The 25,977-nt window shown below is 38.6% G+C and overlaps 1 protein-coding gene across 2 annotated transcripts in view; it reads left to right on the top strand.

The window, feature by feature from the left end:
* Positions 1 to 25,977, top strand: part of smtnb (smoothelin b) — a 272,508-nt gene that overhangs the window by 143,038 nt on the left and 103,493 nt on the right. For both annotated transcript variants that reach the window (XM_063034479.1, XM_063034478.1), the window contains exons 6-8: positions 8,310 to 8,403; positions 11,570 to 12,087; positions 14,212 to 14,275. In XM_063034479.1, coding sequence (XP_062890549.1) covers positions 8,310 to 8,403; positions 11,570 to 12,087; positions 14,212 to 14,275 — 676 coding nt within the window. The remainder of the gene's footprint in view (positions 1 to 8,309; positions 8,404 to 11,569; positions 12,088 to 14,211; positions 14,276 to 25,977) is intronic.

Below are 25,977 nucleotides of genomic sequence, written 5' to 3'. Positions count from 1 at the left end.
TTATTCTCTTGGGGTAAAGTGCATGCCCTGGGGCTGACTCATTTAAACAAGTGATTAAGCATCTGTTTCCACAAAGTATTACTTTCCTGTAGCATTGATAGTGAAGTGCCTAGTCTGCTCTTCTGTTGCGGTCTGCTTCATCATTTGAGAAGATGGAAAAACATTTAACTTTGTAAAATGGAATTTAATTACATTCAATAACACTTTTCAAGCAGATTGTGTTTTGCTTGGGTGAAACTGCATTAAAGTTGTTTTTGACAGATTACTGTGGCCCATTCAAGTGCAGTTTTATAGGCATATACTGTAATTTTTACATCTACAATTCAGTTAACATTTTCTCATATGATGGAAGGAAGCTATTTAATGACGTCAGATTACAGAGTAATCCCATCACTCCACTTCTCTCACATGCCCATTAACACCTCCCTGCTCCTCCCACCAATTTTCCTATCAGGCACTTGTACAATGGTCATTTTACAATAGGTAATTGACCTAACAGTCTGCATGTCTATGAAATGTGGGAGGAAACTGGAGTACCCGAAGGAATTGCTTTAGAACACTCAAATTCAATACAGATAGCGCCAGAGGTCATAATCAAACCTGGGTCATTGGAACTGTAAGATCTGCTGTCCTGGACAGCAATGCATGAAGATATCCGAGCATTGCCTAAAGCCATTGCTCCCATTTCCTCCCTGCATTTGGCCTGTGTGTGCAGTAGTAGGATTATTACAAGAACACCTTGCTGGGCCTTTGTTGACCTTGCAGAAGCTTTTGAATCTGTCAGGCAAGGAGGAATTTTGAAGAATCCTTCTAGGAAATTATTTTCCATTCTCTGCCCATTGATCAATAGATTAACCACAAACCCAATCCCAAATGGGCCGTGTAAAACTGCATCACTAGACCATAAGGTGTAGAAGCAGATTTAGCCCATTTAGTCCATTGAGTCTACTCTGCCATTCCATCATGACTGATTTTTTATCCCTCTCAACCCTACTCTCCTGCCTTCTCCCTGTAATATTTGACACTGCTACTATTCAAGAACGTATCAACCTCCACTTTTGCCCCTTATCGCTCCTCATCTCTCCTCATCTCAACCTTTCTTGAACAATACTGCACCTTTTCAACAAGCTTTCCACTGGAGTGGAGCTAATCTACAAGAAAATGTTCAATAACCAACAACCCCGCTCCAGAATCAAAGTCATTTCATCCTCGGCCATCAAGCTGTAGCACGCGGATGATGTTTGTCCTTGCCAGTGCTCTGAGGCTAAACTCCAAGCCTTTATAGATTCATTCACTGAAATGTATAAGAAAATGCACCTTATCCTTCACTGCAAAAAATTATACTGGCAATAAAATTCACAGTGACTCCTTGAAAAGTATGGATCTCTTTTCATAGGATTTATACAGCAGGCACATCATGAGATGAGTACAGAGACATTTGTACTCAACTCATCTCCTAGGGCAGTTCCTCTATAGCAGGGGGTCCCAAACTGGGATCCATGAAACCTATTGATTAATGGTATTGGTTCATGGCATAAAAAAGGTTGGGAATTCCTGATCAATAGTTCTAACATAGAAGATGAAACCAAATTAGAACTTGCAGACTCTGCCAGGTGGAGCACTGTGTAGATAGTTTGGGATGTGTTGTGCTGCATTTGACATTTTCAGTGACTTCCACTTGATTCTAAAGAGAGTCATTACCAGATGCTTCTCTTACTGTCCGTAGTCATGGGGCCAGGATTCCTCTGAGTCAATGAGAATGCTGCAATTTTGTTTAAGGAGTCTTTGAATGCCTTCTTGATGCATCTTCTTTTTCCCCCTAATAATCTCCTGAAGTAATGGAGTTGAAGTAGAGGGCCTGTTTCAGGACTCTGCTGTCAGACGTACAGAAGTAGCATATACATTGGAGCTTATTAAGAGTGATTAGAACCTTGAAATGATTCTGAAGTAGTGATGGATATTGAACATATTCTCATCATTGTCTCGAGGAAATCTTCTAAATTAAATGGGTAGATAAGTGAAATCTCTTCAGTGTTCTCTACTAATTTGAAGCCCCTAATGCCAAGGCCCTACACTGTAATCTCCTCTTTCGTACCAATGTTAAGAGTCTATAGAGGAGCTGCCTAAGGAAGTGAGTTGAGAACGAGTACTGACCATGCAGAAAATTTAAAGGTCTACCAGAACCAAAGGCACCAAGATCATATGCTTTGTTCAGTGGAATTAAATTTATTTCCTATGCTCTATAATGGTCTGTAGTCTGCATCATTTCATTAACATAAAATATTTTAAATTATTATAATTGACAATTTGTTAAGAAATAAATTTGCTGAGCATTGATATATAGAATTTAAAAACCTCATTAATCTTCCTTGAGTTAGCTAATTTTAACCACTCATAGATTGTAGAACCTGGGTCTGGTATACTGTGTGATTTGGTTAAATTGCCAAATAAATCTGGCAATTTGAGTGCAGTAACAGAAGGCAACCGACATCAGTAGAGCTGCAGAATTAAATGAGTGATGGAAGAATATGGAAAGGATGGCTGGATAATGAGAAAAATGCTGAAAAATAAAGCCCTGATATTTGTATTGAATTGAACTATGTGGAGGAGAAGATTTCAACATCAGCTCCAATGTACATCTGCTTCTAGAATGTTTTGGATATAATGTACTTTATTAGATCAATCAGATTTTCTAAGAAGATTATGAATGGTTTATAACTAGTTATTTGTATATACTGTACTAAAGATGAGCACCAAATTGTCTGACCGAAATTTTAATCTGTGACCCATTTTTCGTTATAATTTGTGTTTAATAGATTGTTAAATAAAACAATAAATTTATTACTTCATTTATTAAGTAATTTATTACTTTATTTATCCGGTTATATATAATTATGTCTGATCTATGGCTATCCTTGGGATAGAAGACTGTTCATAGTGTGAGATGTCAGTATTCTTGGGTAAACTTGTGAATAATTATGTCTAATTTTAATCTGTTTCTGGGCGGCACCGAACGTATTTGGGATTTTAAAATTACATAAATATTTAGGCATTTTTATGATGCTTATGATCTGAATCATTACATCTGGTAACTTTCAAATAAAAATTATATACTGACCATCTGTGTGTACTATGAATAGTGTCTAATTAAACTTGCACATTTTGTGTGGGTTTCTTCATGCTAATTTGGAGTACAATATGCTTCCATTGTAATAATACTGAACTTCTTAAAAGAAAAGTTTCTTCCATTCAGCCATTGTTAATAGGAGTGGTAGGTCTGAAGAATGAATACCTGCTGCTTTTCTGAGCATGCATGGTTGCCTTGGGATGTGGTAGATTTTCCCATCTTCTTTCAGTCTAATGAGCTGTTGCCCAGTAAGATCAGAGGTCAAAGTACAGCTCATTTTTACATCCAAAAAAGCCCTGCATATTTAGATATTTTTCCTGGCAACAGACTTGCGCTGATTATCAGCATGATGCGTCTTCATACTTTTTAAAAATCACTTTGGGATTTTATTTTATCCCTATTCTTGCAGTTTTTGGCCTCCAGCTTAAACTAAAAATGATTGACTTAAAAAAACAATAAAGGTTTTGCCTCAACATTAATATAACAACTGAGAACTGATGATTCTTCCCTTGAAGCAAAGCAAAGATTACACTTTTCAGAGATCATAACCAATAATTGGAACATTTCTGCACTGAAAAAAATCAACAATTTTTATGCCCTCTTTCCTCTCATTCTTATTGAGAAACGATTCCATAGAACTAACTACCCTCTGCTATCTCACCCAAGTTTCCATTATAAAGTTGGAAAGTTCAGTGTCAGCACAAGCTTCAGATTTAAGTGGAGGCATTGCAATTAACTCGATCCTATCCTCAACTGAGCTCACTTTTTAATTGGGTGGAGTAAAATTGATTGGCAAGCTTTGCACCTATCCAACTTGGTCTTTATTCGCCACCGGGTGAGATATACCCAGGTACCTTGAAACTGAAAACATATTAAAATCATGCATGCCTTGAAATCAGAATTTTCCCATATTTTATGCACTGAACAAATGTAATTTGGCACTAATGTCAAATTGGAAGTCACCAAAAACTTGTAAAATTGGGATGGATATTCTTGCTTTAAGAAATCATTGGGATTGATTTCTTCCTTTAGGAAGTTGTAAAGTGAAGGCATCAGCAAAGACAAAGGCATGATAAACTGTCATGACAGGTCTTGAAAACAGGGATGGGTTGCCTGTAATACAGTGGGGAGAGCAAGGTTAACATCATGAGTTTCCCAATGAAGAACAACTTTACAACTAACGAGCATGGAATGAACCACAGCCCATTGTCATAAGTATCTTGAGTCCCTATAATTAGTCACAGTCTGGCCTCAAAGTGAGGGATATGTGAATGCCCGGTTTTCCATTCACAGAAAGCCTTGATTTGTACCAGATTATACCAGCGCTGTAGTCTTGTATTGTGATTCTTTTTCTTAAATATATAAAATGGTATCTCTCAGGGATAATACTGTACAATTTTACAACTTACGATATAGACTCTCGATTGATATGTGTAGAAATAACAAAGTCTTTGTCCTTTCGTCCAGTTAGTAATAGTAAATCATCAATGTCTCATGCTTATGGAATATGTTGGGGAAATTATGTCAGAGTTTGGGTGAATCACACCAGGATGTGCTCAGTCTGTTTTCTCGTTCCATTAGTGTAACATCTAATGTGTTACTGGTTGTTTTTGTTTCCCCTAAAACATCAGGAGTGTTACCTGTAGTAGCATTCTGAAACATGAAAACAAAAAAAATTGTAAATAAAAATCACAAAAAGAGTTGGGTTTTTCAATGTAGAATAAAGTGAAGATTCACTTGAATGTTGCCAAGAGTAGGTGGCAATATATAAAAAACAGTTAAAAATAATTATTTTATTTTATTCATTCATGGGATTTGGGGTCATCAGCAAAGCCATCCACCTCTAAGTGCCCTTCCTTGAGAACAGTTGCTGTTGATGCTGTTGCGGCTTCTCACTGCTAATGGGTAATGAATTCCAGAAAATTAATTTGATGACAATAGAACTGCAGAACATAAACATAAATGCTGGAAATTCACAGTCGGTCAGGCAGAATCTGTGATTAGAAATGTTTCAGGTCAAAGCCCCTTCATCAGAACACATCCCTTATCGCAGGAACAGAGGGTTAAAGAGGACTTGGGAGAAGTTCCCATTTAATATGAAGGACCTCCAAGTTTCTCATATTTCCTCATGGTAGAGAAGGAAGCCCTTTGCCCTATCACGTGTCTTTCAGATATTGGAGCAATTCTATCTGTTCCCTCACTTCTTTGTAAATGTTCTCTTACATGCCCATTCTGATTCTCCTTCCAGCCACCTACCCTCGGGGCAATTCAGAGGAATTGTTTAATTTAACAACCAGCATGTCTGGTGATGATCGGTCAGTGTTTCATAGCTTTTTATTCCTTGCCGATTCAAGTGCTTGTCTAGGTACTATTTAAATGCTATGAGAGTATCTGCCTCCATCCTCAGTGCTTTCCACATTTAGTCACCCACTGCATGAAAAATCTTTCCTCAGATCCTCTCTATTCCTTACCCTAAACCTAGGCCCTCTAGTTTCATACTGTCTACCCTCGTAATTTTGGGCTGGTGCAGTACTGTAGTGGTTAGCACAACACTTTACAGTACTAGGGTCCCAGGTTCAATTCTCACTGCTGCCTGTAAGGAGTTGTATGTTCTCCCTGTGACTGCGCGGGTTTCCTTTGAGTTCTCTAGTTTCCTCCCACAGTCCAAAGACATACTGGTAGGTAGGTTAACTGGTCATTGTAAATTGTCATGTGATTAGGCCAGGATTAAATTGGGAGATTGCAGCGTGGCACAGCTCGAAGGACCTGTTCCATGCTGTATTTCAATAAAATAAAATGAATTATTTTAAGTATCTCTATCAGATCCTTCTTTCAGGGATCCTTCCTCCAGGGAAGACTAACCCAGCCTAACCAATCTCTCCTCTTCACCAGGAAACATTCTGGTGGATCTCCTCCTTAATTACTCCAATGCAATCCCATTCTTCCTAAAGTGTGGCAGCCTGTTGTAGCTTATGATGGTGTACCCTAACTTTCCTGCACTTACACTATGCTCTTTGCCCTGGGATTCTTCAGCATGTGGGTCAATGTCCCCTCCCAATTTCAAATCTCTTACTAGCTCTTCCTTCAGTTAGTCCTGACGAAAGGTCTCAGCCCGAAATGTCGACTATACCTCTTCCTAGAGATGCTGCCTGGCCTGCTGCGTTCACCAGCAACTGTTATGTGTGTTGCGTCAATGTCCCTCTGTTTATCAATATCCTCTATTATCTTTTGCAAGTTGCCTACTCTTACTTGTTCTCCCAAAGTATATGATCTTTTTACCTGTGAACTAGCCAATCCTACTCCAAAATTCATATCCAAATTATTAATTTGGTTAACCATCATTTCATTCTCCTTTACACTCAGGTAGTGAAGAATGACAATAAACAATCTTGAATTTTAATGTATTTGATAGTTTTATTTCCACAACAACTGAAAGGATCTCAGCATCAGTCCTTGAGATAGACCATTAGAATCAGCATCAGGTTTAGTATCACTGACATGTGTCATGGAATTTGTTGTTTTACAGCAACACATAAAAATTACTCTGTTACAAAATATAGTGCCAAAGGGGAAATTAATCTCAAGGTAGTATATGTGACATATACATACTTTGATAATAAATTTACTTTGAAAAGTGAGATAGTGTTCTTGAAATCATGGACCATTCAGAAATCTGATGGTGGAGGGGAAGATGCCTTTCTTAAAAAGTTGAGTGTGGGCCTTCAGGCTCCTGTACCTCCTCCCCAGTGGTAGTAATGAAAAGAAGATGGTGAATACTGCCTCCTTGAGGCCCTGCCTTTTCAAGATGTCCGCAGTAGTGGGGAGGGTTGTTCCCTTGGTGGAGCTGGCTGAGTCTACAATCTGCAATCCTGCACATTGGAGCCTCTATACCAGGTGATGTTGCAACCAGTCAGTATGCTATCCACTGAGTCTTTCTTTGGTGACATACAGAATTTCCTCAATCTTCTAATGAAATAGAGCTCCTGGCATGCCTCCTTCATGACTGCATGAATATATTGGGCCCAGTATAGACCCTCCGAGATGTTGATACCCAGGAACTTGAAGCTGCTCATCCCTTCCACTGCTGATCCCTCAATAAGGACTAGTGTGTGTTCTCCCAATTTCCCTTTCTTAAAGTCCATAGACACATGTTACAAGTTTCTAAAGACTGCCTTCTAACTTCACCCTCTGCCTCCAGACTTTAAACAAGTGTTGTATCCATTTTACCTTGGATCTCATGCGCGCTAACATTTTTGGATGATTTTCTCATGTTTATCAATGAGGTCTGTGTAAACTATATCAGTCGTACTGCTCTCATCAAAATACTTTTTGTTACCTCTTTGAAACATCCAATCAAATTAGTCAAATCAGATCTCCTCTCGACCAAAGATATGCATGACAATCTTGTCCCTCACAATTTTCAACTCTTTCCTACACTGATGTTGTTAGGATAAGTGAAAGTATAGATATTGCTTGTAAAAATGGGTTCAGCATTAATAACTCCGGTTGAAGAGTCCAGCAATGGAACAGGTTGTTGGTGAAATGATCCACTGCTGTACTGTTCTTCTGACTGTGATTCAGGCAGTTTGTGTTACCTCGACTCTATGCAATTAGCAAGCAGGAACTTTGCTTAACTTAAACTACATGGCTCAGCTATTTGGTAATTTAGTTAGCTAAAGATAGCTAGAAGGAATGCATTTGTTTTTAAGTACAGACTTTATGTATAATTTATATGTAATTAATAGTTTTAAGTGATAGTTCGCCATAATTTCTTAAAGGTTAATTAGAAATTTAATGAATTTTTTATAGCAGTAGAAAATCTTTGTTTTCTGATTATTACATTACATACATTACATTAAGACGATGCTACCTGCCTTTTGTAATGAGCAGTCTGGGAGTACTAAAATCTGTTTTTATTGTGTCATCGTGTTAGTTTCCAAGAGACCAGTGTTCCTGAGCCACATCCCAAGCCTAACTTTTTATAGATCTGTAATCCTGCTTCTCGTGAAAAAAAGCTGATGTAAAATAATGCTAGGTGAAAATTATGAATATTTAATTTTGAATTCATGTAAATAAAATGTAAAGTATTTTGTATCAAATGTTTCATAATGAGACAGACTTTATATTTTCGTATTTCCTCTCATATGGTAGGTATTAACCAACTAAAGTCTATTGCCTTTAGGTAGCGGAGACGGAGGACCTGGAGCCCAGACCAAAGATACGAGCACAGATCCAAGATCTTCGGAATCAGAGCAGTGGTCAAAGTGAGCTTGATGGTACATATTGTGTTTGCTTTGTTTCCTTTCCGAGGGGAAAAAACTCTTTTGAGAGTACCGTATAGCTGAAAACCAATCAATTGTGACGTAGTTCGGAACAATTCCTGTCTAGTCTTTTATTAAAAGCAGCCATTTCACTTTTACTATACACTTTATACTTGGCTCAAGCAATGTCAAAAAGTAAGTGGTAGTTAAAACTGATATTGTAAGCTGAACAACCATGTAAAAAGTCACTGTTGTGAATGTGCATATGTACTAGCTAAACATTGTTAAGTGAGACTCGTCGCCGTTAATTTCCTGCTGTTTGATAAATCTAGTTTATTTCTAATCAGGAGATAAGTCCTCCTTTCTTTAAGTGACTGTACTATGTTATGTTCTATGTCTTTTGTATTGCATGTATTGTGTGACCTTCAGTTTTTTTTATTTCCTGGTTTAATTAATTACAGCTCGGCACACATTTCAGTTTTATTGACTAAGCTGTTTGCAGGTTTTTGATCTGTTGGGAGCTGTAGTTTATCCATTGCCTTTATGTGGAAGACCCCTGGGGTAATACCCTTTGTCCTAATTAGAAATGAATATTCAGATTATAGTTGAAGTCCAAATTTCAATCCTCTGTCATACTTGATCACGCCATTCAAAAGCAACACTACCTTGAATTTATAGCACCAGCATATATAAAGAAACAAAATGTATTACAAGAGTGTATTTACAGAAAGAAATTTAAACTGAGCCATTAGGCCAGTGATTCATATCTTTGCTCTGTGGAGAGGTATTAAGGATTGTTTAAAACAAAGGTTCCCAACCTTATTTATGCCATGGACCCCTACCGTTAACTGAGGGGTCCATGGACCCCAGGTTGGGAACCCCTGCTCTAAAAGTTGATAAGTTTAGAAAAGGAATTATAGAGGCAATTAAAATTAAATGAAAATAAAAGTTTTCACTTATGACATTTTAGAGAGTTGGTTAATTGGTTACTGAAGGAGCAAATTCCTCTCATTCTGAGAGGGACAACTTGTGCAACTCACATAGCATCAATACTTTACTTGTGAAGTTCACTGCTTCAATTAATTACAGGAAAGCAAATGTTAGATAATCTAAGGAGGGTTTAAAAACATATTAATACATTATTTCCAAAGGTGTTGGAAATAATGGAGTCAAGGATCTTAATGATACTAGATTGAGCTTTGATCAGAACAGATTAAATGTTCCGCTGATATACTCCATGGACCACTGCAAGCTGTGGACTTTTGTGAAATGAGCCTGCACAAACTAGAATCTGACCTCCATCCTTCTAGTGTTCATCCTGTTTAGATTTTTTAATACTTCATGGAAGTGCTGCTGTGCATAAATCAAGTGAATGCTGACAATTATTTCATCCTCAGCTGAGCTCGAGCTACTTTTACCATCCAGCAGCCCATATCTTGGGCCGTACTTTCCCTAAGCCTCCCTTCTTGCTCGTGCAAAGCACTCTAAGTAATCAAATTTCAGTAGTAGTTTGGGGAAAAGAGCTCATAGAATGCATTTGGGACAGTTCTTTCAACAATGCATCATGGAATTAGTTAAATGGGATCTTGATCAATTGTTCCAGTAGGCAAGGAATGGCAGATGGAGTTTAATCTGGATAAATGCAAGGTGCTGCACTTTGGTAATGCAAACCAGGGTAGAACCTGCACTGCAAATGGTAGGGCCCAAAGAGAGACCCTAGAGTGCAGGTATGTAGTTTCTTGAAATCGGCAACACAGGTAGACAAGGTGGTGAAAAGGCCACTTGGTATGCTTTCCTTAATTTGGTCAAAATATTGCAGTCAGGATATGAGATGTAATGTGATAGCTGTACAAGATATTGGTGAGGTGACATTTTGAGTACTGTGTACACTTCTAGTTGTCTTGCTGTTGGAAGGATACCAATTAATGGAAGAAGGTACAAAATAATTAATATAATAATGTTATCTGGTTTGAGTTATAAAGATGGGTTAGAAAAGCCAGGGTTTTTACCCTGGAGTGTCAGAGGCCAAGGAGTGACCTTATAGAGATTTATAAAATCATGAGGGACATAACCAAAGTCTTTTCCCAAGGTACTGGAGACAAAAAACTATAGAGCATAGGTTTAAAGTGAGAGAGGTAACATTAAATAGGACCTGAGGGATGATTCTTGTTTTCACAGTAGGTTCTAAGTATATGTAACAAGCTGCTAGAGGAAATGGTAGAAACAGATACAATTCTGACATTTAAAAGGCATTTGGGTAGGAAAGATTTAGATGGATATCGACCAAATGGCTCACTTGGGCAACCTTTTCGTCATGGATGAGTTGGGCTGAGAGGCCGGTTTCTGTGCTGAATAGCGAGCTCTGTGACTTTATGATCTTCAGTCTGATGGCCTCTGATTTAATGCATTGTATCCTGACATCTGAGCTACTGGTCAAAGTGTACCTCCCACTATCTGCTACTGCTTTCTTTCCTTGGATGTGATTTAGAATATGTGTGTGGCGAGAGAGAGAGTGTGATAGAGAAGAGCTTTAGTGTACTGAATTGTCTACTGTCTATGTATGATGTACCTGCATTGCTGAACAGCTGCAAGTATTTGTAAAGTGTGAAATATGTATAATGCTACTGTTTGTGAGTCTGGTAGTGCATTTGTTGATACAAGATATGTGATTTGCTCCCACTGACTTAAATTACATTTATTTTGTTACTGGGACAAGATTCTCAAAGACATTAATGGACATCAAATGGACAACAAACAGACTACAGGGCATTAGCAAGCAAGTTGAGAAGCAGGACCTCAGAGGTAGTAATCTCGGGATTACTGCCTGTGCCACACGACAGTGAGTATAGGAATAGAGTGAGGGGGAGGATAAATGTGAGGTTGAGGGATTGGAGCAGGGGGCAGGGATTCAGATTTCTGGATCACTGGGATGACTTTTGGGGCAGGCAAAAAGGACCAGAACTGCTGGGTGCTGGTTTCTTTCTTCTGAAATAGAACACAATATGATACATATTCAAAGCATTTCCTGAACCACTGTGCATATTGCATTGTTGATTCAGGCTTGTAGGTCATATAATCTTGTAGAACATGATAGAAATGGAGGTAACATGTATTTATCCGTGCATTGTAATAAATGCCTACAGAATTGTCTTTAAAACAATGTTTATTTTCTGAATTACAGAAATGGCCTCGGGTATGGTTGTTGTCCTTGATCCACTGAAAAATATTGACGATAGTTCAATGAAATCACTTCAAACATCTGGACTGAGAACAGAATCCTCTGGTTTGGCTCCTTTCATCTGTAGCACGGATTTTGACTGGAGCTCTGAGAGCAGCAAGGATTCCCATAGAGGACCGACAGCTGAAAATACTGGGAGCACATCCGAAACCCACTGGACAATTAAAACGCAGCATAATGAAGCATTACAGAAAACATTTGACAACTCATCAAGCATAGCAGAAGATGATGATGCAAAGAATAAAGATGCTGATCTTAGAAAAAATGGTTGTTCCTCTGCTGTCAACGATAAGAACACCTTTGCACCAAAGATGGAGTCAGCAGTTCCCCAGGCAGAGATAAGCTCCCAGAATGGTGTCCAGAAAAGGCTGCATTCTGACATAAATGACAATATCCCTTCAACTACAAGAGTAGCCAATGAAAAGAAACAAGGGGAGACCTGCTTCACAAATGATAAAATGGTGAGATTTCCAAGATGAGCTGTAACATAGGAGTCACTTTGTTATTAATAATAATAATAAATTAAACTATTGGGCAAAAGAAAATCAAAATCAAAATACAGCTACTCTGATAGAGCAATCCCATCCCTCCACTTATTTTCTCTGTAACCTATTCTGTCCACATTATCGTCCATTATCAACTCTCTCCCAATTTTCTTTCCATTGCTCGGCCAGAATTTACCACCCAGCTGTGCTAGGTATAGCGAAGCAGCTCAGCTAGGCTTCATGCTACCCTGCTGCCACGTAAGTCAAACCTGTAGGTGGTCAAGGTTCAGTCATTTATAAGGATGAGAAAGGGTAGCACTGCTAGATATTATACGTAAATTAATCCACAATAGATGATGAAATGTAATGTGAGGTTCTGGTACCCATAGTGCTATAAAGCATGTTGAAGATCAGTTCATCATGGGTAAAGTCCTCCCAACCATTGAGCACATCTACATGAAACACTGTTGTAGGTAAGCAGCATCCAACATCGGAGATCCCTAGCACCCAGGTCACACTCTCTTCTCACTGCTGCCATCAGGCAGAAGGTACAGGATCCTCAGGACTCGCACCACCAGGTTCAAGAACAATTACTACTCCTCAACCAACAGACTCTTGAATAAAAGGGGATAACTACACTGAACTTCATTTGTCCCATCATTGAAAAGTTCCTACAACCAATGACCTCACTTTAAGGAGTCTTTATCTCATTATCTCATGTTATCCTTACTTATTCCTATTTATTTATATTTGTATTTGCACAGTTTGTTGTCTTCTGCACGCTGGTTGATCTTTCATTGATCCCGTTATAGTTACTATTCTATAGACCTTGCTGAGTATGCCAGGGTGTATATGGTGATAATAAAATCTACTTTGAACTATGAAAATAATTGGAAATGACAAAATTAAACTAGATGTTATTCCCTGATATTCATTCAGAGAAAATCTAAAACAAAATGTGCAGTGACAGACATCATCTGAAGTTCTGATAGGAAAGCTGCATGTAGAAGTATTCCAGCTGCTCTTGATTAATCCTGGAAAGTATGCATGTGTGGCATGAGTCGAGAACAAGCTTGTCTGGTTGCAATTAGGAAAACTAATTGGGTTTTGAAAGTATAGCCAGAAGGATACAGTACAGATTTTGAGAGATGTTGATGTGTCCACATTGTGAAATGGAAGGGTAATACTTGGAGCATGTTGTACAATTTTTGTATCTAGGATGACAAGGTATCCAGAAAGTATCACTGGTAACAGTGCTCAGTGGAGTGTCAATTCCTTAAGTGAAAGTTTTAAAAATGCTATATTACTGGAAATGTGCATAAAGAAAACTAAGCATTTGAAACACTCAGCAAGTCAAGCAGATTCTGTGAAAGATAAACAAAGTTTAGAAGAGTCTAATTGTTCTGTATTTACTGGAGGGAAGGGCATGACCCAGGAGGGTAGCAGGAAATTTCTATATTGTCTTAATCTTTGTCCCTCCTTTCATCTGTCTGAACCCAGACTGAGTTAATCCAGGGAAACAGTTTTGTTTGATTTGTTTCAGCTACTGCTTTATTTCAGTGAACAGTATGTTGTCACAATCAGTTCAACTTCTGTTTACATACCATCACCAAAGTAAAGAATAACCATCTCCTTGATCATTTTGCTGAACGCTTTATTAGTGCAAAATCACATTTCCACTGAGAAGTACAGAGGTTCCACATTTGTATTCTGTTGCTGCATGATTGTTTTTACACAGTTTTTCTGCTGCCTTGGTCATTTCTGATAGTTTTATTGATGCCTAGCGGCCTCCATTAAAAGACCTACTCACAAATATCAAAGATAATTGACACCACCAAGATGCCACATGTCTCTTTGAATGACCAAACAAGGCTGAAGAATTGTCCTAGTTTGGCATCAGTAAATAAAAGTCAGCTGCCAATCCACAATTGAATGTAGGTGGCCAAATAAAAGCATTTGTTTCTTTGGAACAACGAATCTTTTCAGCCTGGCATGTTCCCAAAACATACAAAGACCTCAAATGTTAACATCCATTTGGTGGAGAAAAGGCCTGAAGAATTTTTAACTATGATAATAATGCATTTTATTTTTTTAAATTAGATCGCATACAATGCTCAGATGGCAAGGAACGCAGCAACTCAGTCCAAGCAGAAAGAGTTAACTGGTAAGAAGGGGTTACTTAATTAGTTTTGTTCGTCTCTTTTATATGTTACAGGTTACATGTGCTAGTATTAGATTTACTTCTGTGCATTCACGAAATTTGGTGTCATCAGCAAAGCCAATTCTTTGTTTATGGCTTATTCCTTTTGAAAAGGTTTTAGTGAGCTATATTTTTGAAACAATGCGGTCTATTAGGTTAAGGGTTTCTGAGAGTGCTTTTAAGGAGGGATTTGAATGGTGAATAATTTGGAGGGATGGTGGTGTTCCCATGTACCTGCTGTTACTGCCTTCAAAGTGGCAACTGTGGACTGAGAGGTGCTACCGAGAAAGCTTTGGCAAGTTTCTGTCATATATATAGATAGTACATATTGCATACATGGTGAATTTAGAGAAGGCAAAATCAAGTGGATGATGCTACCCTTACTGAGAATTGGAATTGGTTTATTATTGTCCATTGTACAAAGGAATGGTGAAAAGCTTGTCTTGCATACTGTTCATTCAGATCAATTTATTATACAGTGCTTTGAGGTAGTGCAAGGTACAACAATTTCAGAATGCAGAGTAAAGTGTAACAGCTACAGAGAAAGGTTTTGGACTTTTGTATCTGCTGCTCAATGGGGAAGGGGAGAAGAGAGAGTATATGGGATGGGTTGAGTCTTTGATTATTCTGGCTGATTTACTGAGGCAGCAAGAAGTATAGAAAGAGTCCATAGAGGGGAGGCTGATTGTCGTGATGTGCTGAGCTGTGTCCACATCTCTCAGCAGTTTCCTGTAGTGATGAGCACAACAGTTGATGTACTGAGCCATGATGTATCCAGATAGGAGCTTTCTATCTTGCATTAATGCAAATTGGTGAGGGTCAACATGACATGTAAAATTTCTTTTGCCCCCTGAGGAAGTCGAGGCACAGGTGAGTTTTTGGCAACAGTATCTCTCTGATTGAACTAGGAAAAGCTATTGGTGATGAATGCTTATGGGACCTTGAAGCTCTTGACACTTTCAAGCTCAATACTATTGATGTAGACAGGACCATGTCCACTGCCCCTTTGCTGAAGGCAATGACAAGCTGTCTTGTTTTGCTGAGATTGAAGGAAAGGCTGTTGAAACATCACCATGTTATTAGGCTCTGTCCTCTCATCGCTATTTGAGATATATCCCACTATGGTAGTATCATCTGCAAACTCGTAGATAGAGTTACAGAAGAATCTGGCCACATTATCATGAATGTATGGGGAGTAGGGTAAGGAGCCAAACATGCAACTGTGTGGAGTACCAGTGTTGAGAATAATTGTAGTAGAGGCATTGCTGTCTATTCTTAGTGATTGCCGTCTGTCAGTTAGGAAGTCGAGGATCCAGTTGCAGAGGGAAGTGTTGATTCCCAAGTTTAATAACGAGTTCACTTGAAATTATAGTATTGAAGGCCTAGGTGTAATTAACAATAGTCTAACTAAGTGTCTTTACTGTCCAGATGCTCCAGAGGTTGGTGTAGGGTCAGGGAAATGGCATCCATTGTAGTCTTATTTTGGTGGCAAATGAATTGCAGTGGCCAAGCCCATTGTTTGAGCTGAATTTGGATAGCCAAATGGAGAGGATACCATCCAACTCTTGACTTGTGCCTTGGGAGGTTTTGGACAATCAGGCAGTGAGTCATTCATGGAATACCTAGTGAGCTTCTGGTTTGCTTTTGCCATTATACTTGTTATGCAGCTGGTCCAGTTAAGTATCTAGTCAGTGGTTATAGAATCAATAATCTTGGTCCCATTTATTGCCTTTGGTTACCCATTTATGGTTAGACTTATGGAGGTGGTCATAGCTTATCACTTCATTATTGCTCTTCATTTAACAATGCAAGCTAGAAAGTTATCCAGGACTTAGTCATTGTCTTTTTAATTAACTGAGACACTAAAGTGATAGGGGATATCTTTTGACTTCCAATTTGAACTATATTTTGGCAACAAAGAAACTCAATTGAGTAATTCTGAGGTTCCATTAATACACTGTTTTGCAAAGTCATAAATCAACCTCATTTATGCACCTCTTCACAAGGTCATACATTTAGCAGTTAGAACATGCGTTGATTATTAAGGGATTGGACACGCTAGAGGCAGGAAACATGTTCCCGATGTTGGGGGAGTCCAGAACCAGAGGCCACAATTTGAGAATAAGGGGTAGGCCATTTAGAACGAAGTTGAGGAAAAACTTTTTCACCCAGAGAGTTGTGGATCTGTGGAATGCTCTGCCTCAGAAGGCAGTGGAGGCCAATTCTCTGGATGCTTTCAAGAAAGAGTTAGATAGAGCTCTTATAGATAGTGGAGTCAAGGTTATGGGGAGAAGGCAGGAACAGGGTACTGATTGTGGATGATCAGCCATGATCACCATGAATGGCAGTGCTGGCCAGAAGGGCCGAATGGCCTACTCCTGCACCTATTGTCTATTGTCTATTGAATTTTTACTAGTTTAGGTAGGATTATAGCAATATTGAATAAAATAAAACCACTTGGACTATCGTTCTGTAGGGCACAACATAGTTCTTTTTAATTAACATTTTTTACGGAATATGATGGTTTGTAATTTAAATATACATTCCAATTGTGTAATGATCACAACACACTTAAATTGCTTGTATGGTTGACCATCAAAGCACAACCCTTTATGACATAATATGCTGCAAGTTTTCTGAAGACATTGGTTTATGCTGTGATGTCGTCCTTTCAGCAATATTCCTACTCTGCTGTTTTTGTGCATAGCTGTTCTTAATGTGTCTAGATTATAACTACCAACAGGCTGTTCAATCACAAAGCCTAATGGAAGACGATAATAGTTTGTGTTGATATAACTACTGAATATCCTTGCAGTGATAATATTTCATAAATTTCCCCTAAGCAAATAGGGTCTGCCCTTACTATTTGTAGTACTCTGCTTCTACCCTGGCCAGATCTGTAAATTTAGCATTGGTTTGAGATTAAAGCCAAATTTAAATCCACTATCACAATAGCTATTCATTTTCACAGCAAATCAGGAGGAAACCTTTCTTAATGCTGGTTCTTCTCTGTGACAACAGTCAAGATACTTGAGGAAGATTTATTCACAATCAGTCATCCTTTTAAACATGACAAAAGGTATCTTCTGTTTTGAATAGTCATGTTAAAGAGGAAAACATTTTCCTCTGTTGCCTAGCAGTTTCCTGTTATGAACTTGTAATGTTTCCATTTATGGAGTGTTTACATTATTTCAGTGAAGTTTTCTTTTGCAGTTCTAAGCGAGGTGGAGCTCTCTTGTCAGATAAACTTTAGGAACATCCATCCTGTCCTATTTTGTGTGTTTGGAAAGTCTAGCCTCATGCATATTCTTTCCCACAGAACAGTACATGGCAAAAAAGGAAATGTGTGCCTATGGCAGTACTGTAATCACATGAAAGCCATGGTACTAACTTACATATTTTACCCACATAAGGAGAGAATCTTCCAGCAGTAGTATTCCGAGTGAGACACAATACAACCCGCTATAATTTTTCAGTACTGAAAAATTCTCCTCTTAACTATTACTTGTTCAGACCTTTAAAGGATGCATATTCTATATACATTTTGGGCTGATAATTTAGGTGTCCAATTAAGCATATATAACTGATAACTGAAGTGTGTTTATTTTTATTTTTTCTCTCTCTTGCTGTTGACTCTTACGAGCATCATGCTTAAGTACAATTCCTTTCATAATTCAACGCCTTTTTTTCTTCTGTGACCCCAGACGGGTGAGTGTTGGCAGGGCACTCTACCGTGCAGGACTCTGCAGACAAGTCTGATTCCACTGTTGTTATTTTTTTTCCAAGTACAGATCCTGGGAATCATAAAATGCTGGAAGCCCAGTTCTGACAAAGGGACTCTGATCAAGAACATTCACTTTGTCTCTCTTTCCACTGATGCTGCTGGACCGACTAAATATTACCAGCATTTTCTGATCATATTGCCATATTGCACAATGATTTACAATAACTTGCTTGCTTGCCTTCTTAGATAGATATGCTGTACAATAGTAATCTCATTCCTATTCATTTTGCTTTTGAGTTGGCATCTGAATTCTGTTTTTTCCCCTCTTTTGTGGTACCGGTGTTTTTTTTTTCAGATGATCACTTTCTGTAAGAGATCCCAACCTGCATTTAGATGATATAACAATGGAACTCTAAGGAAAAATTTCAATCCTTTGTTAGTTTCCTCACTGAGTAGTGTAATTCAGTGAGTGCCAATCTTTATTGCTGTTTTATTTGATTTACAATATGGAGCTACAACTGGTCTCCTGTGGAAATAGAGCAGATATTAAAGTCCCCCCCCCCCACCGTTATACAGTGGAACCTCAAAATCAGTCGTGCAAATGGATAAGGTCAAAGTCTGTTTCAATTCTGATGCGCAGCATTTCTGAAATGGAACAATGAACAAAATACTCATCAAGGTTTAAGTTGATATTTAAGATAGCACCTTGCCTTAGTTCTGTTCTGTTTCTGACTTAAAGGTTCAGTATGTACATGTAAAGTGAGATGGTAGTTTAAAAAAGATGCCCTCTTTTTCTCCACCAGCAAGCTTTTCCTTTATCCCTTTCACCCTTCTGTCCAACAGATGATGAAAGATTTCATTTCACGGTTGACCTATATTTTCTGCAGCTTGACTTCTTTTCCCCTTGCCTACCATACAAAGATATGCATAGACTCCCTTCTTGTTTAACCTTAACCATTAATGTTTATCTAATATATTTTTCCATCTTCTTTACTAATTCCTCCTCATATTTCACTGCTACTCTTTTTGCTGAGCCACTGATTATCAACTCATTGGGCTAGAAGTTCTTCATGGGGAAAATACACAATGAAGAAGTTCCTTGTGGACCCATTCAGGGCCAAGGCTACAAGGAACTGATTTTCTAATGCAGCGTATTCATGCACAAACCACACGTTAAGTACTGTATCTGTCTTCTCACACCAACAACAAGGTGAGGAGATCAGTGTGCTCTAAAATTGTTGGAACTCTCCCAACTCTCTGCCCCGATGTTCATTCCTCTGATATCTGTTATCCAGCTGTTGAACCTTCCCATGGCTCAGGGAATCCAATATTTATCCAACTTCAGAACTGTGAGAACGAACAGGAAAAACTAAATAGAAATGTCCCTGGAATTGTTATTTGGTCTTGTGTATATTTATGGTTAACCTAATACATTCAGATTCAATTATACAAATGCTAGGGTATCTGCCATGGAGTAAGCCCTCTTAAAAGATTAAAAAAAATACCATATGTGGTGCTGAATTTTTTTTGAGTAAATGCTGGTTGAACTTGATACAGTTATAAAAATGGCATAGGCATTACGTCATACCTTATCATCTAAGTCTTTCAAATAATATTATTGTAACCATTTAAGGTAGTATTTACTTATTAATTTAGTCCCTTTTGTTTTACTGAAATATTAATCTTGGATTTCCATCACCTACTACCACTATTCACCACCCACAGGTACCACTTGGTTTAACAGATCAGCTGAATTTGGGAGCTAGATCTTGCTTGTCTGGGCAATCCTGGAGTTGAACACAAGGCCCTGAGTGGTGTCAAGGCAATTTGTAGCATAATGGAGTGACAAGTGCAGGAGGCCACAGCTTTGTCCGGACAAAGTTTGCTGGAGGCGTTAGACAGTTGGCAAAGCTCTTCCCAGTAGTTGGCAGTTGATAAAATCAGCCAAAGTTTTTAAATCTTCCTAAATAGCTCTGACATCCAAAACGTTTGGGGCTATTAAAAATGAAATAAAGAATGAAATTAGTTATGAACTAAAATATACATTTACTAAAACCACTAAAATAACCAGAACATTAAATAAATATCAAAATATTTTCCAAATGTTGAAAGTTTTCTTATCTTTCTTCCCCATATCCTGGCAGTCCCCGTTGAATCCCTGTGAATATTGACCTCCTGCTCTAGGATCAGCGTGGCACAAGACTCGAGAGCTGATTCCTTAATGTAATTACTCGGGAATCTCAGCAAGTGGTTGCTCAGCCATTTGACTGCCTGTGGAAGCTGGAAGTTTGGTGCAAACTTCAGTTTTGAATTATATTTTATTAATTTATTTGTGGCAATATTTTGTTTTTCTGTGCTGTGTGTGATATGTGTTGTGGGTGTACTGTGGTCCAGAGGAAAATGTTTAATTTGGTTGTAGTCAGATGACAATAAACTTGAACTTGACTTACCAGATTCTCATGCTAAATATAGAGGCTGTTACCACCTTTATTTAAACCTACCTTGTCTATGTTTAAATTTCTTTTTTTTCATGGTCATGACACTTTCTGTCCTTTATAGAATTTAAGTGTTGACTGGATATCATGTCCCTCAACTTCTACTCTAGATAATTCTGTGCATGAAATACTGTTATTTGAGATAGTGGCATCGGGATATTTCTATTAGCATATTAAAGATGCAGTATTATAGTAACATTCATGGTAAATATTTGTTTATTTATTTATTGTAACGAAGTAATTTGTTATGTCTGCTCTATTCTGCTGCTCACAAAACAACACATTTCATGTATAAACTTGCTTCTGATTCTGAATGACATAGTCTTTTATAATTGTGCTTGATCAGATGTTTTTGTTGATTATTTTCCTGCATTATTGAGCAGTAAATACTTACAAAATGATCCTGATGGTGAAGGAGAAGACAGCAGTTTCTATTAACTAGATCAATTACATTCCAAAACTTGGTAACTTATCCTTGTAAGCGGAACAAGTGCTACACGTGCCCTGACACTTCCTCCCTTACCACCATTCAGGGCCCCAGACAGTCCTTCCAGGTGAGGCGACACTTCACCTGTGAGTCGGCTGGGGTGATATACTGCATCCCGTGCTCCCAATGTGGCCTTCTATATAGTCCTAGTAGTCGTAGTCATAGTCATACTTTATTAATCCCGGGGGAAATTGGTTTTCGTTACAGTTGCTCCATAAATAATAAATAGTAATAGAACCATAAATAGTTAAATAGTAATATGTAAATTATGCCAGTAAATTATGAAATAAGTCCAGGACCAGCCTATTGGCTCAGGATGTCTGACCCTCCAAGGGAGGAGTTGTAAAGTTTGATGGCCACAGGCAGGAATGATTTCCTATGACACTCAGTGTTGCATCTCGGTGGAATATATTGGCGAGACCCAACGCAGACTGGGAGATCGTTTTGCTGAACACCTACGCTCTGTCCGCCAGAGAAAGCAGGATCTCCCAGTGGCCACACATTTTAATTCCACGTCCCATTCCCATTCTGACATGTCTATCCACGGCCTCCTCTACTGTAAAGATGAAGCCACACTCAGGTTGGAGGAACAACACCTTATATTCCGTCTGGGTAGCCTCCAACCTGATGGCATGAACATTGACTTCTCTAACTGCTGCTAATGCCCCACCTCCCCCTCGTACCCCATCCGTTATTTATATACACACATTCTTTCTCTCACTCTCCCTTTTCTCCCTCTGTTCCTCTGACTATATCCCTTGCCCATCCTCTGGGTTTTTCCCCCCTCCCCCTTTTTCCTTCTCCCTGGGCCTCCTGTCCCATGATCTTCTCATATCCCCTTTGCCGATCACCTGTCCAGCTCTTGGCTCCATCCCTCCCCCTCCTGTCTTCTCCTATCATTTTAGATCTCCCCCTCCCCCTTTCACTTTCAAATCTCTTACTCGTTCTTCCTTCAGTTAGTCCTGACGAAGGGTCCCGGCCTGAAATGTCGGCTGTACCTCTTCCTAGAGATGCCGTCTGGCCTGCTGCGTTCACCAACAACTTTGATGTGTGTTGCTTGAACCTACCATTAATGACATTTTCACTCGCGTCAGGAGAACGGTTTCTTAGGGGCAGTGACTTGAGCACTTTGAGCTGTTACTTTTATGAAACATCTGACTATAAATTAGTAGGCTGGATATAACAACCTAATGCTTAATGCATTGGTAATGAACCCCCTTGTTAGCTATTGCAGAACAAATGCATTAGGCATTTCATCATTAATGTCAACAATCATTTTTAGGTTAATGATGATGATGATATTGAGCTATACCTTCCTTTCACCTCACTCTAAATTGTCTATTTCTTTTTCCTGACCTTTGTTAGGAGTCATTCTGGAATTATGACATTATGGATTGCATAATTATGGATTAATGAAAATGAGAGCGGTCCTTGGGAAGTAAAATCTGTATACAATTTAACTTCTGGTGCTTTGTGGAAGTGAAACCAATCTTGGGTTCTAACTGGGTTGTGGTTCTGATTCTGGTTCATTGAAATTACATAGGGGAAGACAATAGATGAATATTCCTGCTATTAGCACATTAGCGATTGTTAAGGGTGTGTCCCTGCTGTTTAATGCACTGTTCAGGACAGATCTGTTTTGTCACTTAACCTTCTGGGTAGTTGTATATTTATTGACCCATCCCTCAACACAGTAAAAGAAGGGATATATTTTGGGTGTTTAGAACTATTGACTATTCAAAGATTTTGTGCTACCATTGTAAATATGTAATTCTGTAAATTTACCTGACTATATTCAAAATGTTAAAGTTAAATATGTGATTATAGTAACAGAAACTGTAGTTAATAAGTTATTGTTATCTTTGTGATGAAGAAGTATAAAACATGGAGTCAGGAGAGTGAGATTTCCTAGTTACAGCTTTCGTATGGCTTAATTTTAATCAGTCACGATAATCTCAAGCATTAGATACACACACAAAATGCAGAGGAACTCTGTAAATCAGGCAGCATCTATGGAGGGGAATAAGCAGTTGGTGTTTTGGGATGAGATCCTTCATCAGGACTGGAAAGGAAGGGGGAAGAAGCCAGTCTCATAAAGAGTTTATTCCCCTCCATAGCCGCCTATGTAATTCTCTCAGTTCCGAGCAACTACAAAAGTACCAAAATGTTTGCAATCTTCAAGTCATATTTTAGTGTGATATAATTCAGACTAAAACACTGCTTTCATTTAGATGATTTATTTTCACCGTTGCCTACTCTGAACCTGCTGTTGAAATGTTCAGTTCCTTTTCTTGATTACAGCTATACACTTTTGGCTGACTTGCTTTGATCTGTCAATTCTCTGGAGATTTAACATATTTTCCTGCTGGTCAGTATCTACTCCGATCAGGACTTGAATGTGATTACTATCCTTTACAGTATTTGTTATGATTATTTATAATCTTGACAATATTGTCATATTACTTTTCTTCCTATGAGTTCTTTGTTCTAGTGGCGGCTGACTTAATTACTTAGGTACAGTTAGACCATAGGAGCAGAATTAGGCCATTTGGCCCATCAAGGTTGCTCCATCATTCCATCATGATTGATTTATGACCCCTCTCAACCCCATTCTCCTGCCTCCTCTGCATAACCTTTAACGCCCTGACTAACCAAGAACCCATCAACCTCTGCTGTAAAAATACTCAATGACTTGGCCTCCACAGCCATCCATGGCAATGAATTCCACAGATTCACCGCCCTCTGGCTAAAGAAATTCCTTTTCATCTCTGTTTTAAATGGATGTCCCTCTATTCTGAGGCTGTGTCCTCTGGTACTAGATTCACCCACTATAGGAAATATTGTCTTCACATCCACTCTGTCTAAGCCTTTAAATATTCGATAGGTTTCAATGAGATCCCCCCCCCACTTATTTTTTTAAACTCAAATGAGTATGTTAACCCTTTCATTCCTGGAATCATTCTCATGAACCTGTTTTGGACCCTCTCCAATGCCAGTACATCTTTTGTGAGATAAGAGGCCCGAAACTGCTCAAAATACTCCAAGTGCAGTCTGACCAATGCCTTATGAAGCCTCTGCATCACACCCTTGTGCTTATATTCTAGTCCTATCAAAAAGAATGCTAACATTGCATCTGCCTCCTTACTACCGAATCAACCTGCAAGTTAACCTTTATGGAACCCTACACAAGGACTCCTAAGTCCCTTTGCACTTCTGATTTTTGAATTTTCACCTCATTTAGAAAATAGTCAATGCCTTTATTAGTGCATTACCATACACTTCCCAATGCTATATTTCATCTGTGATTTCTTTGCCTATTCTGCCAATCTGTCAAAGACCTTCTGCAGATTCCCTGCTTCCTCAACACTACCTGCCCTTCCACCTTTCTTCGTATCATCTGTAAACTTGGGCACATAGCTATCAATTCCATGATCCAAATTGTTGACATATAACGTGAAAAGAATCAGTCCCAAAACTCACCCCTACGGGACACCACTTGTCACCAGCAGCATCCAGAATAGGCCCTCTTTATTCCTATTCTTTGCTTCCTGCTTTATCAGCCAATCTTCTATCCATGCTAGTACCCTTCCAGTAATACCATGGGTTCTAATTTTGTGAAGCAGCCTCATGTGCGGCACCTTGTGAAAGGCCTTCTGAAAATCTAAGTAAACCACATCCACTGACTCCCCTTTGTCTATCCTGCCTGTTATTTCCTCAAAGAATTCCAACAGATTTGTCAGGCAAGATTTCACCTTTAGGAAACTGTGATGACATGCGCCTCCAAGAACTCTGTAAATAAATCCTTAATAATGTAATCCAACATCTTCCCAACCACTGAAGTCAGGCTAACTGGCCTATAATTTCCTTTCTTCTGCCTTCCTCCTTTCTTAAAGAGTAGAGTGACCTTTGAAATTTTCCAATCCTCTGGAACCATTCCAGGGTCTAGCAATTTGTGAAAGATCGTTGATAATGCCTCCACTATCTCCTGTTGCACATGTTGCGTAGGTGCACCCATGTGGGACTTCATTTTAGTACTCATTTCTCTATTACCTCAATCACTGCACTTTCAACCACTTTTTATAATGCTATTTATAAAAAATAAATTAGTAAAATTCCAGTAAATACATACTGGAATTTGTGTATTTATGCACATTTTATACCTTATCTGTACTTCTAACTTAAGGTATAAAATGAACTTTTAACTTTATTTTTATGTAATTCTTTATTCTGTATAACTGTTGAACGATGTTGTTTTTGTTACATGTAGTGCCAACACACCTCATGTAAATATATATGGTGAATAATGTTGATCCTTGATCTTTAGTCCTTGATCACTGTCAAATTGACTTGTTTATTGATATGCATTTCCATTGGAGATCTTTGGATAATAATGATTACAAATTGTAGCTGTTTTTGTCACACCTCCCATGAAATTATATGCATTGTAGGATTCACTTAAAAGGCAATTAGTCTTTGCTGTCTATCATTGTTGTACATTTGCATTAATTTATCATCATCATCATCATCATTATGTGCTGTGTCATATGATGTGTTCTTGGCAAACTTTTCTACAGAAGTGCTTTGCCATTACCTTCTTCTGGGCAGTGTCTTTACAAGATGGGTGACCCCAGCCATTATAGTCCTAGTCATAGTCATAGTCATAGTCATACTTTATTGATCCCGTTACAGTTGCACCATAAATAATTAAATAGTAATAAAACCATAAATAGTTAGATAGTAATATGTAAATTATGCCAGGAAATAAGTCCAGGACCAGCCTATCGGCTCAGGGTGTCTGACCCTCCAAGGGAGGAGTTGTGAAGTTTGATGGCCACAGGCAGGAATGACTTCCAATGACGCTCTGTGTTGCATCTCAGTGGAATGAGTCTCTGGCTGAATGTACTGCTGTGCCCAACCAGTACATTATGTAGTGGATGGGAGACATTGTCCAAGATGGCAT

This window comes from Mobula hypostoma, chromosome 27 (genome assembly GCF_963921235.1).
Source record: "Mobula hypostoma chromosome 27, sMobHyp1.1, whole genome shotgun sequence".
NCBI classification, from domain to species: Eukaryota; Metazoa; Chordata; class Chondrichthyes; order Myliobatiformes; family Myliobatidae; genus Mobula; species Mobula hypostoma.
This window is presented reverse-complemented; position numbering and strand designations above follow the sequence as displayed.